This window comes from Amyelois transitella, chromosome Z (genome assembly GCF_032362555.1).
Source record: "Amyelois transitella isolate CPQ chromosome Z, ilAmyTran1.1, whole genome shotgun sequence".
NCBI classification, from domain to species: Eukaryota; Metazoa; Arthropoda; class Insecta; order Lepidoptera; family Pyralidae; genus Amyelois; species Amyelois transitella.
Window position 1 is genome coordinate 2400649 of NC_083535.1, and position 16547 is coordinate 2417195.

General features: G+C 35.1%; 1 protein-coding gene across 2 annotated transcripts in view; it reads left to right on the forward strand.

Moving 5' to 3' along the window:
* The window catches only part of LOC106130601 (nostrin), a 52570-nt gene that overhangs the window by 31000 nt on the left and 5023 nt on the right, over nt 1-16547 (forward strand). For both annotated transcript variants that reach the window (XM_060953638.1, XM_013329491.2), the window contains exons 3-10: nt 7423-7508; nt 12015-12158; nt 12456-12537; nt 12709-12839; nt 13618-13812; nt 14166-14301; nt 14772-14936; nt 15799-15951. In XM_060953638.1, coding sequence (XP_060809621.1) covers nt 7423-7508; nt 12015-12158; nt 12456-12537; nt 12709-12839; nt 13618-13812; nt 14166-14301; nt 14772-14936; nt 15799-15951 — 1092 coding nt within the window. The remainder of the gene's footprint in view (nt 1-7422; nt 7509-12014; nt 12159-12455; nt 12538-12708; nt 12840-13617; nt 13813-14165; nt 14302-14771; nt 14937-15798; nt 15952-16547) is intronic.

Consider the following 16547-nt stretch of genomic DNA (forward strand, 5'->3'; position numbering starts at 1 on the left):
ATAAGGAGTAGACAGTACCTACTAACAAAGATGGATTCTATGGACTTAAAGTGGCTTTGAACTCCTTACTTAAATTAGTTGAAAACAGAATTTACAATACATATAGTATATACAATCCAAATTTCACCGCGTGGTATGAATCCAAATTTAACTTTGCACTTGCGTGCTTCCAACCGAGTTTACTAAACCAATGTAAACCTTACCATCTCGTCTGCTAGCGGACAAAGCATCGTATGTAAGTACCACGTGTAAAGTTAGCACAGGCGAAAGCGAATAGATCCGTAATTGAGATAATTGTGGTTTTACTCGAGAGACGGAAAAACCGAAGGTGAAAGGATTTTATGTCGTAAGATTACGCGAATAGAGTAACATTTAAAATGGCCTTATCACACGCCAATCACACTTGATGCCGCGTGAATACGGCAATAACTTTAACTGTCAGGTTTATTAAATTGAATAGAATCGTTTCAACATTTTTATTTGATTTTCAGTCACTTCATATGCAATTTTTTAACGATGCCATCGCAATATCGGAAACCTATTACTGCATAATCCCGAGGGAATTGTAAAATGTCAGATATGTACGTTCATACAAACACCTGAAAGTGGCATTTCAGTCGTTATGAGAATGTTGCTCTGTTTACCCCGCAAGGAATAAAGACATGATTATATGTAGGTATGTATGTTCAGTTATCTACAACCTGTAGATTGAGGTACTTAATTGTGCGCGTGCGATGAGAAAACTCAATGATTAATTAAGGCTAATATACAATAATAAATCATTTATGTTTCAACTTGAAATTGATGAGAGTACCTACTGGATAAATAAGTTACCAGAATATGCTCCTCAAGGTGAACAACATTTTCTTATGCACCTTTTTAAGTTATTTATTTATTTAAAATTTTATTGCACAAAAGAAAATTACAAGAGGCGGACTTAATGCCGTTTGACATTCTCTACCAGTCAACCAGCTGACCAAACAGAAAAACTTCAAGTTGGTGGTGCAATAAAGTGCACATGCATACTGCAAAATATATAAGTACTTTACAAAAAAAATGCATAAATACATACAAGATACATAAAATACATTATGAATACATATACATACCTACATAAAATATCAAATTAGTAAGGTATATATTAAAAGCTAGAAAGTTATTTTTTATTATCTCGTAAAATAATATTTGTATTTGAGATAAAAGTTGACATTTCCTACTACAGTTTTCTGCTGATTGTAATCAAAACAGCATCATGTCGGAGGTACATGAATATTTTATAATGGACTGTGATAGCCTTATTGTCTTCGAGGATCAAGGGCGCTATAAACATCAGACGGCCTTTGTTTTTAGTTAGTGAACTATAAACATAGTAATTACCGAATATCAAAAACAACATTCATTGATAGGACTAATCATTCTAACTGATTTTAAACTTTTGCGTTGTAATAGGTATTTATAAAAACCTACCTGTAGTATTAAAGTTACCTTTATTTTATCTCGTTTCGGATCATTGTAACGCGTTTAATACATGTAGTAGTTATTTATAACTAATCAGTCTTTTTCAATCAGGCTTCGCTCGCGTTCATAGTAATTTAATGCTAATTTCACGTGAATATACCTACTTTGCAATCGAGTTCAAAAAAAAAAGAGGAGGTTCTCAATTCCACCGTATTTTTTTCGGGAATTTAATTTCTTAATCTCCGTCTTAGTTATCTTTATTTTATTGTGCGAATCGCGAAATTTCAAGGTAAGTAGATAAGGCGTGATTTTTTTAACCTGAAAACGTTTACCACTGCTGAGCCAAATGCCTTCCCATTTTTGATCACAAATAAAAATAACGTCAAGGAAAAATAAAAAAATATTGTGTGATTTCTCTATTATGGCAATCAAAATAATAATAAATATTGATGAAATATTCAGTTAAGTCATTTGGTAATGAAGCTTAAAATTTGTAAGTAACATATGAATCCCGATCAATACGGGTAAGTGCTACGAGCACACTTCCTGACCGGATGCGCATGCGGTCATCATTATTCCATACACAACCTATAGCTGCAATCAATTTTACACTCCATCCATCAGGACTTAGAATCTAATATCCCTCGCAGAGAAAGTTGCAAAGAAAGTTATTGTGGTAGAATAATTTAATCCATTTATATTACCGTTGGCTGCGCCTGCGCGGCTAGTAGAAGCCATTTGTCGATGCTAACGTCATTTAATGCTCCTAAAACAGGTTTTGACGTAGAAATGTCAGATTATGTCGTCACTGTCATAAGAAGTTAGTAAGTAAGAAGTAAATGTGCACTTAGTTTAGGTATATTAGTAGTACACATTATTCCGTGTGGTTCCCGGCGCAAAAAAGAGCCGTGTGGTTTTCGGCACCAATAAAAAAAGAGAATTGGTCCACTCCATCTTTTTCCTATAGATGTCGATTAAGGTACAACTAGACTAATAAACTTGGGTTTCTTCTTTTAGGCGATGGGCTTGCAACCCAAATAGCTGAACGTGGCCTATCAGTTTTTTCAAGAGAGTTGACTCTGTCTACACCGCAAGGGATATAGACATGACTATATAGGTACATATTATTCCAAACAAACAAAAATATTCATCATTTCACCGTATCACTTATACCGATTTACTCCTTAAAAAAAATAATGTTAAAATTAGTAAGTTGTTGCTTAACATATTAAAGTGTAATAGATGATTACAGTTTCTATCGGCGCCATTACAGCACGGCTGTTAATGAGCTCTGATGACTTGGAAAACGTTGCACCACGCTTAGCCGGGGACTTTCATCAGATTTGATTTTTTTTTTATTGTCATTAGTACTTAGGTAGGTAGTTGCGCAAGAAACGCGCGCATGTTCTAGACTAACTAGATTTCTGGCCACTCTGGACTCAAGCAGGATCATTTAAAGACGGCAGGCTCAACGGTTAAGTTGCCGGAATAAAAAGAACGATGCACGGATGAAAATTGTTAGTTGTGTATTGTTTTACGATAAGTGGAAACATCGTGAGATAACCAAAAGTGGGTAAGGTTACCCTTCAAAGGTTGCGATGGTCAGACGGGAGTCATACATACATATGTCTCGTCTATATGCCTTGCGGGGTAGACAGAGCCAACAGTCTTGAAAAGACTGAATGGCCACGTTCAGCTATTTGGCTTAATGATAGAATTGAGATTCAAATAGTGACAGGTTGCTAACCCATCGCCTAAAAAAGAATTCCAAGTTTGTAAGCCTATCCCTTAGTCGCCTTTTACGACATCCATGGTAAAGAGATGGAGTTCCTATTCTTTTTTGTATTGGTGCCGGGAACCAGACGGGAGTTACTTTGTGTAAAAACCTTATCCAGTCCAAGATCAAGGTTAAAGACGCGAGTCGGGCTCCCCTCCATCGCCAGAGAGATTTCAAAATACATAAAATAACTTAAACTTCAATGATAGAAATTAGGTAAACGAAACAGTTTAACTGTCATCAAAATTGCTCAAGAAGGAGGCAGATTTTACAATACTTACAGTTTGCAAATATACTAAAAGATCTGAAGTAATACCAACAATGCCAACTCTTGCTACATACTGCCTTTTCAAATATAACCTTAACATTCTCAGGGACTACAATATTCTACCACTATTCATGGCTCCAAGCTTACGGTTCTCCTCAGCGATTCATGAGAGGAGATTTTTTTAAATTCCTGCACAATCACTCTAATGTCCCTTTAGTTCTGTATTTATTACCTACCCCCTTTCTCCCTAGAAAAGGGGGTTAGTAATACTGATTACGTAGGATTATGTTATATACTAGCTGTGCCCGCGACTTCGTCAGCGTGGAATAGTTATTTTGGGCATCATTGAAGTCTTCAAGGATGAATAATTTTCCCCGTTTTTTTTACATTTTCCAATATTTCTTCGCTCTTTAAAGTTGCAGCGTGATGATAAATAGCTTAAAGCCTTCCTCGATAAATGGTCTATTAAACACAAAAAGAATTTTTCAATTAGAACCAGTAGTTCTTGAGATTAGCGCGTTCAAACAAACAAACAAACTCTTCAGCTTTATAATATTAGTATAGATTAGTAATAAAGATATTATGTAGGAAGTGAAGAAAGAATGCGCTGTTAGTGAAAGTAAATGCTTAACCAGCAGTGATAAGCCTCCCTAAGCTGACGATACACATCTCAAGGTCTACAGTTGGAATCGGGAGTTTGAAACTATTCTCCGATGGTCGGGCCCTAACAGTTAAACGAACTCAAATTTTTCGTTCAGGCGATAGTAGGTATTTCTCATCTTCGAATCATCATCTTTAAATTTCAATTCGTTCAATCATCGAATAGAATTTAAATCTTAGTAAAACTAAGATTAAAATTTAGAATTTAAATCTTAGTAAAACTAAGATTTAAATTCTATTGATTTATTAATTCCATTTCTGAGAAAAATAACTAAATTATTGCTAAACCTGTTCAGCCTTAAATGTTATATTAAAAACAATCACTATTATTGTACTTTTAGTCTCAAAATTTTTAAACATGCGCCACCGATAACATTCGTTATAATTTTGCCAAGACCAAGGGGAACCCTGGAAGAAATTACATATGCAAAAAGGCTATCTAGTATATTACCTACTAATTAATACATTATTAATAATCTTGAAATTTAAAATACATTACTTATTTTACATTACATTACATTTTTAGTTTCAATTTTGACGCCATATATGTTTTTAATTCATTCAAAATATGATTAAGTTTATTCTATTACGTTATTTACCAAATTATATGGTTTTAAGACCTTGTCATCATCTCTATATTCTTTTATTGTTTTACGCGAAATTTTAAACCCGCGCAATGGCATTGGACAACACCTTTGAACTTGGCATTCATTATCGCATTAATTTGCGATCATAAACACGGTAATTAGTGGCCTAATAGTTCCCGGTTGTAACGTATGGGTGTTATAAATGGTTTGTTGGTTAGTTCTTGATCAAGTTTTGGCATTCAGCGAACCCAATATAGATTAAGATAAAGATACATATGATTTACATAAAAAATGCGCACGCCCGTTTCCAGGTGGACTTCAGCCACTTTCAACACTTTTGCTGTGAGCTAGTATATCATAGAAATATAAAGGTATATCTTATAGAAATACTACCAAATGAATTTAGCTAATTCGTTATGTATTTATAGAAAAACAAAACAGTTTAACATTCAAAGTTCAATAGAGTACAAAATAATATTTTCGTGGCATGACTTAGGATCGAGCCTGAAAGGTTATGGTAATTTGATGGATTTTATTGCACAAAAAGAAATCCCGGTTGACTAGAAGAGATCCTTTCATGGGATAAGTCCGCCATTTGCAAGTGATTTATTTCTTTGATAACAACATACTATTTCTTGTTAATTTATTAATTTATTACATTTCTATACAATAAAGATATTACAAACAGAAATTTATCCAACAAAAAAATCTACGTAATATGACCAGGAACGATATCTCCACTCAGCTAAGGTTTGCACCATTTTCCCGAACTTGTGAAATATGAAAAAATGCCAAAAGGCTGGACAAAGTAAGGAGGTATATTTTCGAAAGCGTACCTTGGATCGTATATCAGTGAAGTACATAGGAACACCCAAAGATGAGTGAGAGATGAATATCTGTGATTCTGAACATCTGTAAACTGTTTGCTCAACGCTAAATATATGTAATGACTGGGATTTTTCTATTGTTACCATTCATAATTTATGAGAACGGCAAATGTGTTGAAATGCTATCAGCTAGATGAGTTCTGAGTACTTATCTATTATTCTGAACTATATTTATTTCGTAACTAAACTACCTCCGTAATAACAAGATAGTTTGAATATTATCTTTAGAATAAACAACAGTTTTTAAAAGAATTTATTTAGAATTACTTAGAATTTATTTTAGTAAGTCCACTGTTAGACCCGCAAATGACCAAAAAAAACTCCCATTTATTTCCTATACCCGAGGGAATTTCGGCAAGTCCCCTTTTAGCGCACTGCCAGACATTTCTTGCTAAAGAAAAACCATATTAGAAACAAAAAAAAACATATTTATTTTGAAAATGATCGAGACACTTTTTATAACATTATGTAGGTACTAGTAATCCATGTAAACGTTGTTTTGCCATGTAAATATTTTTTAAGTAATTTCCAGTTTAAAAAAAATGTTAATTGTGGACTACCCTTGTCACTAAGGGGTATGAAAATAGATTTTAGCCGATTTTCAGACCTACTCAATACGCTCACAAAATTTCACGAGAATCGGTCCACCTGTTTCAGAGTAGCACGGGAACGAACATTGTGACACGAGAATTTTATATATAAGATCGACTTTGCTTGTTTTATTTAAGAAAATACAATAAATACAGATATCCATGCTTTTTTTTTAGATTATACATTGGTGTGCATTCCGGTTTCATTTCCAATCCAGCCGAGTCCGAACGGTTCCGGTTTACAACAGACCTACAATGTGATTTTCCGTTCGGAAAAATTCTGTGGTTATATCATAGGTACCTACTTCATCATGTTATATTTGTTACATTTACGCGAAAAAATATAACGGATTTTGATGAAGTTTACAGTAATTATTTGCATACACAGAAATAGAATATATAATCCATTCCACCTTCATATATTAGAAAAAAAAACCTATTTACACACGCGCAGGTCTATAGATAGATTAGTTACGAAATTCCAATTCCGCATTTCCTAAATATTTTTACCGTTTTACTATGAATTAATTGAAAGACCTACTTTTTTGGATAATTTGATTTTTTTTCTGTACTGCCATGGGTAATTTAGATTGTCACTAGCTTCTGCCCGCGGAGGCGCCGGCGTACTAAAGTAATATATCTATCTTAAATGCCACGGGATGAGTATTTTTTTATTCTTCATGTAGGTATGTACGTATGGGCGAAATTTCGAAAAGATCGTTGAAGTAGTAAGATCTTGAAAATAATATGAGCAGCAACAATTACATATTTTCAGCTGTGTTTATTAAAAAATATAGATAGTATTTCATATTTATTAGTAAACGAATTGACACTTACCACATTTTTTAAAGTAGGGTAAATTAAAAAGTGTTAAATAACCACGTATTGTTTTAGCTACTTACATAATGTAAATATTTCGGTGTTTAAATCTATTTGCATATTTTGTGTGTTCAGCTAATGCGCAAATTCATCTTATTTTGATTATTATCTTACACTTTCTCTGAATTATTATTTCATACACTTCAATTTATAATTTATTGTGTGTAATTTAATTTTCTTGTAGTATTTCGTGTTCTCATGTTTTTTAAGAATATTATTCTTTCAACAAAAACCTATTTACTTACGCGGCTTTTGTTATCAGAGGAAGTTTAGTTTAGTTATTTTCAAGACATTAACGGGTTTTTTTTGCCCACAGGCCCAGAACGGTTTTGACGAACTCCGGCGTTACGTAAAACAAGGCAGCGATTTCAGCAAGGAACTGGCGGCCATATTGCAAGAGAGGTAAAACTTTTACTTTTTTTTAGATTACAAAATAAAAAAATAAAAATGTTTTTATTGGACGGTTTTTATAACAAAACTTAATAGGAAATACTTTTTACGATTATTTTGGATCAAAATATCAATTTGCCCGTCATCAAACTAGGAATGGACTTGTATCTCGTAGTCGTGAAGCATCACGGAAAGTCATCCTTATTACAAGTGGATAATTACATATAGTCACATCTATATCCTGTGGGGCACACAGAGCCACCAGTCTTGGGAAGACTGACAGGCCACGTTTAGCTGTATGGCTTTATGATGGAATTAAGATTCAAATAGTGACAGGTTAGATATAGTAATCCCGAGTTTATAAGCCTATCCCTTAGTCGTCTTTTACGAGATCCGACGATGCCAGATATCACATTGTGGGATAAACACAAAGTACTTAGATAATGAATATTTAGAACATATCTACAGTAATTCCCAAGCTAGATTACTCTGTGCTTAGAATTTTATGCATTACAACGGGCGGTTCATTGAAAAGTAATATATATATATTTAATGCATTTGGAAGCAGAATAAAATCTAATCACATCCCATTATTAATTGCCATTGCCATTCAAAATCGCAATGCTGTCAGCTTTATGGGCACACTTCAGCAAGTTGATGCTATGCAGGGACTTTGAAAATTTAATTCTAGTGTGTAATCTAATAATGGAGGATTTCCTGTAATACCTACGGTAACGGGAATTATTTTCGTAAACGCGGGCGGATCACAGGGTGTGCCTAGTTTAGTTAAGCGATACAAAGACATCAAACAGGTGCATCATTTGATATCTTGACAAACGCCCACGCTTCCGACAGGAAGGTCGATGACCCCATCTCATTAGGTTTCAGTTTTGTCTACAACCGTCACAGCGGTATTCAACTTTTACGTTTTTTTCGACCTTCAAAAGATATTTCTTTGTCATAACTAAGTAGTGTTGTTTGCGGTCGACTGTTATTTGCATAAATTAGTGCATGTTAGTTTAGGCTTAGTGTTTTGCTAAAATACAAATATACACTTACTAGCTCTGCCCGCGACTTTATCCGCGTGGAATAGTTGTTTTGGGCATCATTGAAGCCTTCAAGGATGATTAATTTCCCCCGATTTTTTTCGCATTCTACATTATTTCTTCGCTCGTAATAGTTGCAACGTTATATTATAATAGCCTAAAGTCTTCCTCGATAAATGGTCTGTTCAACACAAAAATAATTTTTCAATTTAAACCAGTAGTTCCTGAGATTAGCGCGTTCAAACAAACAAACTTTTCAGCTTTATAATATTAGTATAGATATATGACTTCTTTTCCCTTACGAAGTAAAGAACATTCGAAGGCCACGTGCAGCCAAGAGGCTAACGATTCAGAGATACTGAAAAAAATTTCATCCCGTACTCCCTTTAGAAAAACAATATTTTAGCCTTTCCGTTCAAACTCTTACTACTCTTACTCTTACTCTAGCTGCTTAGTAACAAAACTAGACACAAGTAGCGTGTGTGGTGACGGTTTTAGAACCGTTGATGAGGAGAACGGCTAAACTATGACAAACGTTAACACTATCAATGTCATTAATTTCACAGAGACAAATGGAGAAGCCTGTCACTTCTTTTCTTATTAATATTTATTTATTCTTTATTGTAACATGAACTATTGGTAAAGTACAATAGGCGGACCTAATGCTAATAGCAATATCTAATAGTCTACCATTGGGTTTAGCATAACTTTTATACCAACAGACATATGTATGTACATATAAACGTCTATATCCCTTGCGGGGTAGACAGAGCCAACAGTCTTGAAAAGACTGATAGGCCACGTTCAGCAATTTGACTTTAAGATAGAATTGAGATTCAAATAGTGACAGGTTGCTAGCCCATAATACGCCTAAAAGAAGAATCCCAAGTTTATAAGCCTACCCCTTAGTCGCCTTTTACAACATCCATGGGAGAGAAATGGAGTGGTCCTATTCTTTTTTCTATTGGTGCCGGGTACCACACGGCAAAACATTATACCAACATCATTATTTAATTACAGTTATGAAGTCAACATAACCATCATGTATTTGTCTATGATCTCCCTGTTCAGGACTTAAGCCACAACCAAACAGTTATAGCCACAGTGAACGCTAAATAAATATATATATATACACCTTAAAACATTTATTTTCTTACAACTTAACCAGGGAAAAAATAACATTAACACTACTGAACGATTAGCAACTGAGAGCTGTAAACACGCTCTATAGATACAAATAATAGCTCACTCACGTCGAAATATTTGTATGCGCATTATGTATTAACAAGAGGTAAAATCACCACGCACTATTGCGCCTGCGCAGCCTGTACCGCTGCCCTGAGTCGGCCCTACCATTATAAAGCAGTCGCTCCGGGCACAGAGTCCTAGTGGGCGCATGGGCAAGAAAATTTACTCGGTTTTGACTACCTGTTTGAGGCGGGAACTTACACAGATGTTTTTGTCTTTAAGTCTTTGACTTAAATTGGGGCTAACTCAAGCTCTCTGATTGAAAATATAACAAGCAGGCGTGGATATATAAACTATTGAACCTTGTTTTACTTTTATCGTTAGCATTTTGATGGCTGACGGCCTCTGTGGCGCAGCGGTAATACGCTTGTCTGTAACACCGGAGGTCCCGGGTTCGAATCCCGCCCAGGGCATGATGAGAAAAGAACTTTTTCTGATTGGCCTGGGTCTTGGATGAAGTATTTATTATAAAATATAGTATCGTTGAGTTAGTATCTCGTAACACAAGTCTCGAACTTACTTCGGGGCTAACTCAATCTGTGTAATTTGTCCTGTATTTACCAATTTATTTATTTCTTTTCCACAGAAATTTTCTTTTGCCCCTTCTCAAATACGGCTCGGGCCGGCGCTGCCACTGCATAATATTGCCAAGTCGTGCGCACATTCGATAAGAAATCTTATCTGTTACATTTCTCCATGACGCTTTCTATGCATAGCCATTATAACAATGCTCATTGTTTAGAAGCAAATCGTACGACCGATCCTTTACTCTTTCTCGCCAAGCACGTGAGGACTCAATATAACATACATACATATGTCCCAATGCAACAGCCTTGTCATTCTGCATAATTGAATCACGAAAGCTAGGAAGTAGCAATAGATACTCTTCTAACATTTACATATGAATTATGGAAATGGTTTTGATTTTTTACTTAGAACTATCGCTAATCAACTTATCTTTTTCAGCAAGGATTCTCGATTCTTAGGACGAGCAAATGTTTGAGAAGTGAAATCTTTATGAATTCACAGAAATTTGCGATCGTAAAAAATCCGAATTTTTTCGAAATCCGAAATTTGTCCAGCCAACAGTCTCAAAAATACCAATAGTGCCACTTTCAACTGTTTTTCTTAATACAAGAATTGATATTCAAATAGTGACACAGGTTGCTAGCCAATCGCCTTAAATAAAGATCCCAAGTTTATATAAAACCTATCCCTTAGTCGAGATGGATTGGTCCTATTATTTTTTGTATTGGTCCCGGCAACTATTTAGACTATGAGAATCATTCTCCTTACCGGAGTTTATACTCGTAGAATTTAGAGAATATTTTCAACTCAGTAAGCTTCGTAAGGGCATGGCAGTGGCCACAATAGCCGAAATAGATTTGTCTGTCGGCTACGCCAAGTGGGACACGACTACAGATAAAAATATCACAAGCCACTAGAATAAGTTAAAGCTTTGGTATAATGTATTCGTCAGCGATGGTCGTTCGAAATTGTCGTAATTTTTTTTGTTAGAAGAAAAAGCATTGTTTATCTGTGGCTCTATCAAGTACCATATTTTGCTGTCAATAAAAACCTTTTTTTTCAATATTTAATAAACATTATACAAAAGTCTTTTTAATATTTTTAATTAAATTGTGTTCTCTAAAAGGTTTAAGATTCATACTACAGCTTATGTATAAAATATATTTTTTTTATAATTTACGTAGATATGATTTATTACTCGCATCTAACGCGGACGGCAAATGAAATTTTCAATTAACGAAAATATTCTATACTTACTAATTTCATATAAATTTAGGCCAATTGATGAAAATAAACTGAAGGTGTAACTACTTAAGTCCATTGTAACCACGTTAAACTCATTGTTTGAGCTATTTATGTTATTATGGTTTATGATATAATTTTAATACATTAAAACTTTCATTGCAATACACTTAGATACTAATAGATACAATTTATTTTTATGCAATAATGATTAAAGTAAATATAAAAACAAACGCCTTTTTTACAGCTCTGATCTAACGTGTAGGTATTATTTTAAGATAAATATACATACACATATCCCGTGCGGGGTAGACAGAGCTCACAGTCTTGAAAAGATCAAAAGGCCACGTTCAGCTTCAACTAAGCACTCGTATAAACATCCAAGACCCAGTCCGAACAGCGCTAAACCTATAAAAAATAGACAGATTTAACAATGCAATTGGTTTCCTTGTAGGGTGGAGGCAGAAAATTACTACTCCAAATGTCTCGCGAAACTGGGTGCCAAGTTAAGCAAGGCCTGCAAGGAGAGCGTCGGCTCGTGCGCCGAAGCGTGGAAACATGTCGCTTTGGAAATGGAGAAACGTTCGGAAATACATAGGTAAATTTTGTTTTTTTTTTTTTGGAAGGTATTTTTTTTTTTTTTTTGTTAGGCAAGTGAACATATTGTGGGAGTTGCTTTGGGCGGAGATATCAACCTCATGAATTGTACTAATATATTAGTTTACTTATAGTAATAGTATCTATAGTTGAATAATAGTAATATAATAGTTTACTAATATATCAATATTCCCGCAGTTGTTCGGGAATCTTGTTCAGTTTTAACCATTACTTAAAAACGACATTTACTACCGGTCTTATTTTAATAACATGTGCTAATTACAATTTCTCTTTACAGGAATTATTCAAATTCTCTAGCCGAAGAACTAGTTAAACCAATGAAATACGTCACAGATGCACAATTAAAACTTAGGAAAAAGGTAAACTATTCGTCTATTTAACCAACTTCACAGGAGAAGGTTTTATATTAGACCCGTATGTATGACTGACTTCCCTTTAAATGACACAATTGCAACAGTTTTTTTAATTCGACCTATTTATAGCCGTAACTATTTTTCCTCAGCATGTTTCATCAAAACTTCTTATTACAGATCGAAGGAAATGTGGACAAAACTACCCGAGTCCTAACAGAATGGAGGGCGACAGAAGCCAAGTCCAAAAAGCAGTCTCACGCTGCTGCAAGGGAGAATGAGAAGTTACAAGACGCTACCCTGGACATGAGGTCTGCTGGACACACAATCGTCTTGGCGAAATTAATGTCCTTTGTTTTTTTTTTTGTTAATATTTTGGACATTAATTCGCTCAAGATTCAGTTATGAAGGATCCTTCAATTTTTAAACAATGCTTCGCGAAATGCTCTGCGACTGTGCTGTACTTTGCGATTGTTTCTCTATATTTTATTGACCTTAAGGAGATCCAATTTGGCTATGACAATATTTATATCTATTACTTTAACCATCTACAAATAAATGCAACAACTTTTTTATTGGAAGATAACACAAACGAATACTCTTTGACCATGTTTTCGCAATTATGTTTGCAGTTAACACTTCATGCAATTATTTTCGTATAATTATGCGATATTAAAATAACTATTGTGTAATAACACCTATTTCGTTAAATGTGTAATTTCCTGCACCAATATTTGTACATCAACATAATACAGTTAACCGCATATTAAGCTAGCCATATTCGTATCTATTACCGCCTCATAGATTGCAGGGTACTTGACATGCGGTCGACAGTACAGAGTTGGTCACTAGTCCTATTTAATTGCGATTTCTATGGTCAATAAAATAGAATTCGCAATAATTTAAAATCTGAATTGTTCCCATTTCAATCAATATAAACATATGTACCTATATTCATACATAGCCCATAAGCCAACTTGGATTCATTTCTTCATAAACCTATCTTTTAGTCTTCAAAATAGAGTTTTGAAGAGTTACAAATTAAAGTCCAAAAAGGAGCTTATTAAAAAAAAATTCGTATCTTTTCAGTCGAATATCGCGTAGCTCGAGTGTGGGCCACATTCCCCATTCTATACTTAGCACGGCGAGAGCAGAACGGTTGGCTAACGCGACGAGTGAAAAGGACGCAGCTAAACTGCAGGTAAAGAAGAGGAAGACGGAAGATGCCGTGAAGAAGACTGAAGTTGAATATTACAATGTGTGCGTGCAGTCTGAAAGAGCTAGGTAATAAATTTACGTCGTAATTTTTTTTTTTCAGATTTAGAATAATACAATTTAGCAACCTATATACATACTTTACTTATAAAATCCCGTTTCTATCCTGGAGCGACAGGCAAAGACAATACCTACATATTTCCACTTGCAACAATCCCAGCATATAATACTTCTTTTGCTTCTAGTTCTTCATACGTCATATAACTATCAAATATTAAAAAAGGAGATACATATTTCGTGATCTAACTTAAATACCTAATATATCGTTTTTTGTGCTTACTGATCATACTAATTTCATTTCCAGTGATGGAAACAGGACTGTTCTAATACATATCCGCTATAGCGTTGACATTTGTTTTTAGGTTAGAATGGGAGACCAGTGTGGTGAAAGGCGCCGGTATGCTGGAATCTGTGGAGGAGGAGAGGCTGGCGCAGCTGAAGACAGCCGCTGACTGCTACCTGAGGCTTACTGCAGCAGTACCACCTCAATTAGCTGATGTAAGTCAACTTAAGAACAGTGTTATAATTTCCTGAATTAATAGCTAATGCGAATTAACGACGATAAAATTTAATTTTAACATTTCTATTTGTTTAATAAAATATTTTCGTACTGTTTTTGTTCACCAATCTCTTAGTAAACGTGTACATAATATTTCAACGCAAACACTGTACAGACATAACAATATTAGAAGAATATAGTAGCTACTGAACACACATAATTCTTCACGTAGTAGTTTCACTTTAAGTTACTATCGCTACGAGCCTCTGTAATCAGTGCGAAGCGTTCAGTAGGCGTCAAACCTCTAGAAAACCAACTGAAACCATTGGTCTTGGAAAGGAGGAGAACGGCTCATAATCCCATAAACGACTCTTTTCATACGACGAGGGCAACAAACTTCATGATAACAGAATCAACCTCCAGCGACAGATACCAAAAGTACAGCTATCTCATTCCAATTTCTTTGCAGACAACAAACACATTAGTGGGACCTATCAACAACGCGAACGCGAACGTGGACATGCGGGTAGTTCGCGGAGTGAGATCCGTTCCCGCTGGTGCCAGCGAACAGTTGCTTCCAGACTTCTACTGTGAACACACCACGCTGGCTATGAATAGAGAGAGACGCAAACAAGTAAGTTTACCTCATCTTCTGGCTTTTTATAAGTAGCGTCCTTTTTCTACCGCGAAAACAAAATATACTTAGCTCTCATTCTCTCCTTCATGCAACATCATAGCTTTTGTCCCATTCTATTCCTAATGCACCTACGAACAGGTTAAGAAGCACCAGACTTTGAATCAATAAATAAATACATACATACACCGTACGTACATTGCACCAAATTGCTTTATATCTTGCGAACATTTTAACATTCTCCAACACTTATCATCCTTTTATGAAGTTAAAAATGTTGTAACAATCTTAAACGTAAATTGATGAATCGTTCCAAATTGGCTGTGATTATGCACTTAGAATAATAGCTCCCATCGGTGGTCCCGTATTATTATAAGTTACGTAAGGCATCATAAAACCCGCCTTTCCGCCTCTTCCCCACTTAACCAAACTGGTTCTATGTGATTTATATTTTCCTCTAAGTTATCGCTTTGTGTTGAAGTAGGCCAATTGAAATGCATTTGATTTGTTTAGATTTATTGCAGGCAAACGAAATGCGTTTTGCTTTATGTGCCAATATGTCTTAGAAAACTTGTTTTATGTCTGTTTGTGATGTAGACAATTAAAAATACCACGTGACTTTAGTCAATCCCTACGGCAAAATCCCAGGATGCACCAAGATCTGATGAACTGATTTCATGAAATTTGGCACAGATGTAGAATAAATCTTCGAGAGTAACACATTTTTTCACTCACAGAGATTCCATAATACCAATATGTGGTTGCGTAAGTTACGAAATTATTGCAACATTTCGATGCTCGAATTCTGCCAGTAAAATATATAGAAATAATTCTGTGGCTATAACTACCAAATTCTTTACAGGCATTAATGAAGATACTGCAGTTGGTGAAGCAGGATATTGAGAGAGAGCGCAAGTCCAAACAAGGTCTGGAGAAACTGTCCATGGCCATCAAGCAGACGCCTACCTTCGGCAACGACGACTCGCAACAGAATGTTGCTGACAAGTTGTACCATGTAAGTCATAATCGTCTCAGTGTGTCTCCGACTTAATCCTTATCCTTTTGATTTATAGCCCTCTACTAGTGTACCTGAGACTACGGGTTAAATAATTGCCTTGCTACCACTCAAGGACTATGAGCAATAAAGGAATTTTACGAGATGTTAAACCCAATGCTAGTTTATGCAAAGATTTATGTCACCCAGTTGATTATGATAACCTCGTATTTTCTTAAGTCCTAAGTACCTCAGTTTCGTAAGACTAAATGCGAGACAAATTTCATCTTAGCAACTACTGCCCTGCTTTACACTAATTTACAATTTACACTAAAAATGCCATCTTTGCCCATTTTGGTGTTCCCTAAAAATTCTTATGCTCTTCAATCAATGTCACAATATGTAGGTACTTATTGCCTTTCCGATGCATTTTCGTTGTTTCTCATGAGAGAGTTATTTAGTTTTGCCCAGGACGAGGTCGAAATCGAACAACGGAGCAAATGGGATTGAATTTAAAATGATGCTCGAAACGTCCCACAATAATGAATAAAAATTTAAATTTCATTGGTTTTAGGTCACATTATCCCATTCAAAATATTTTGCTTTATCGATCTGTT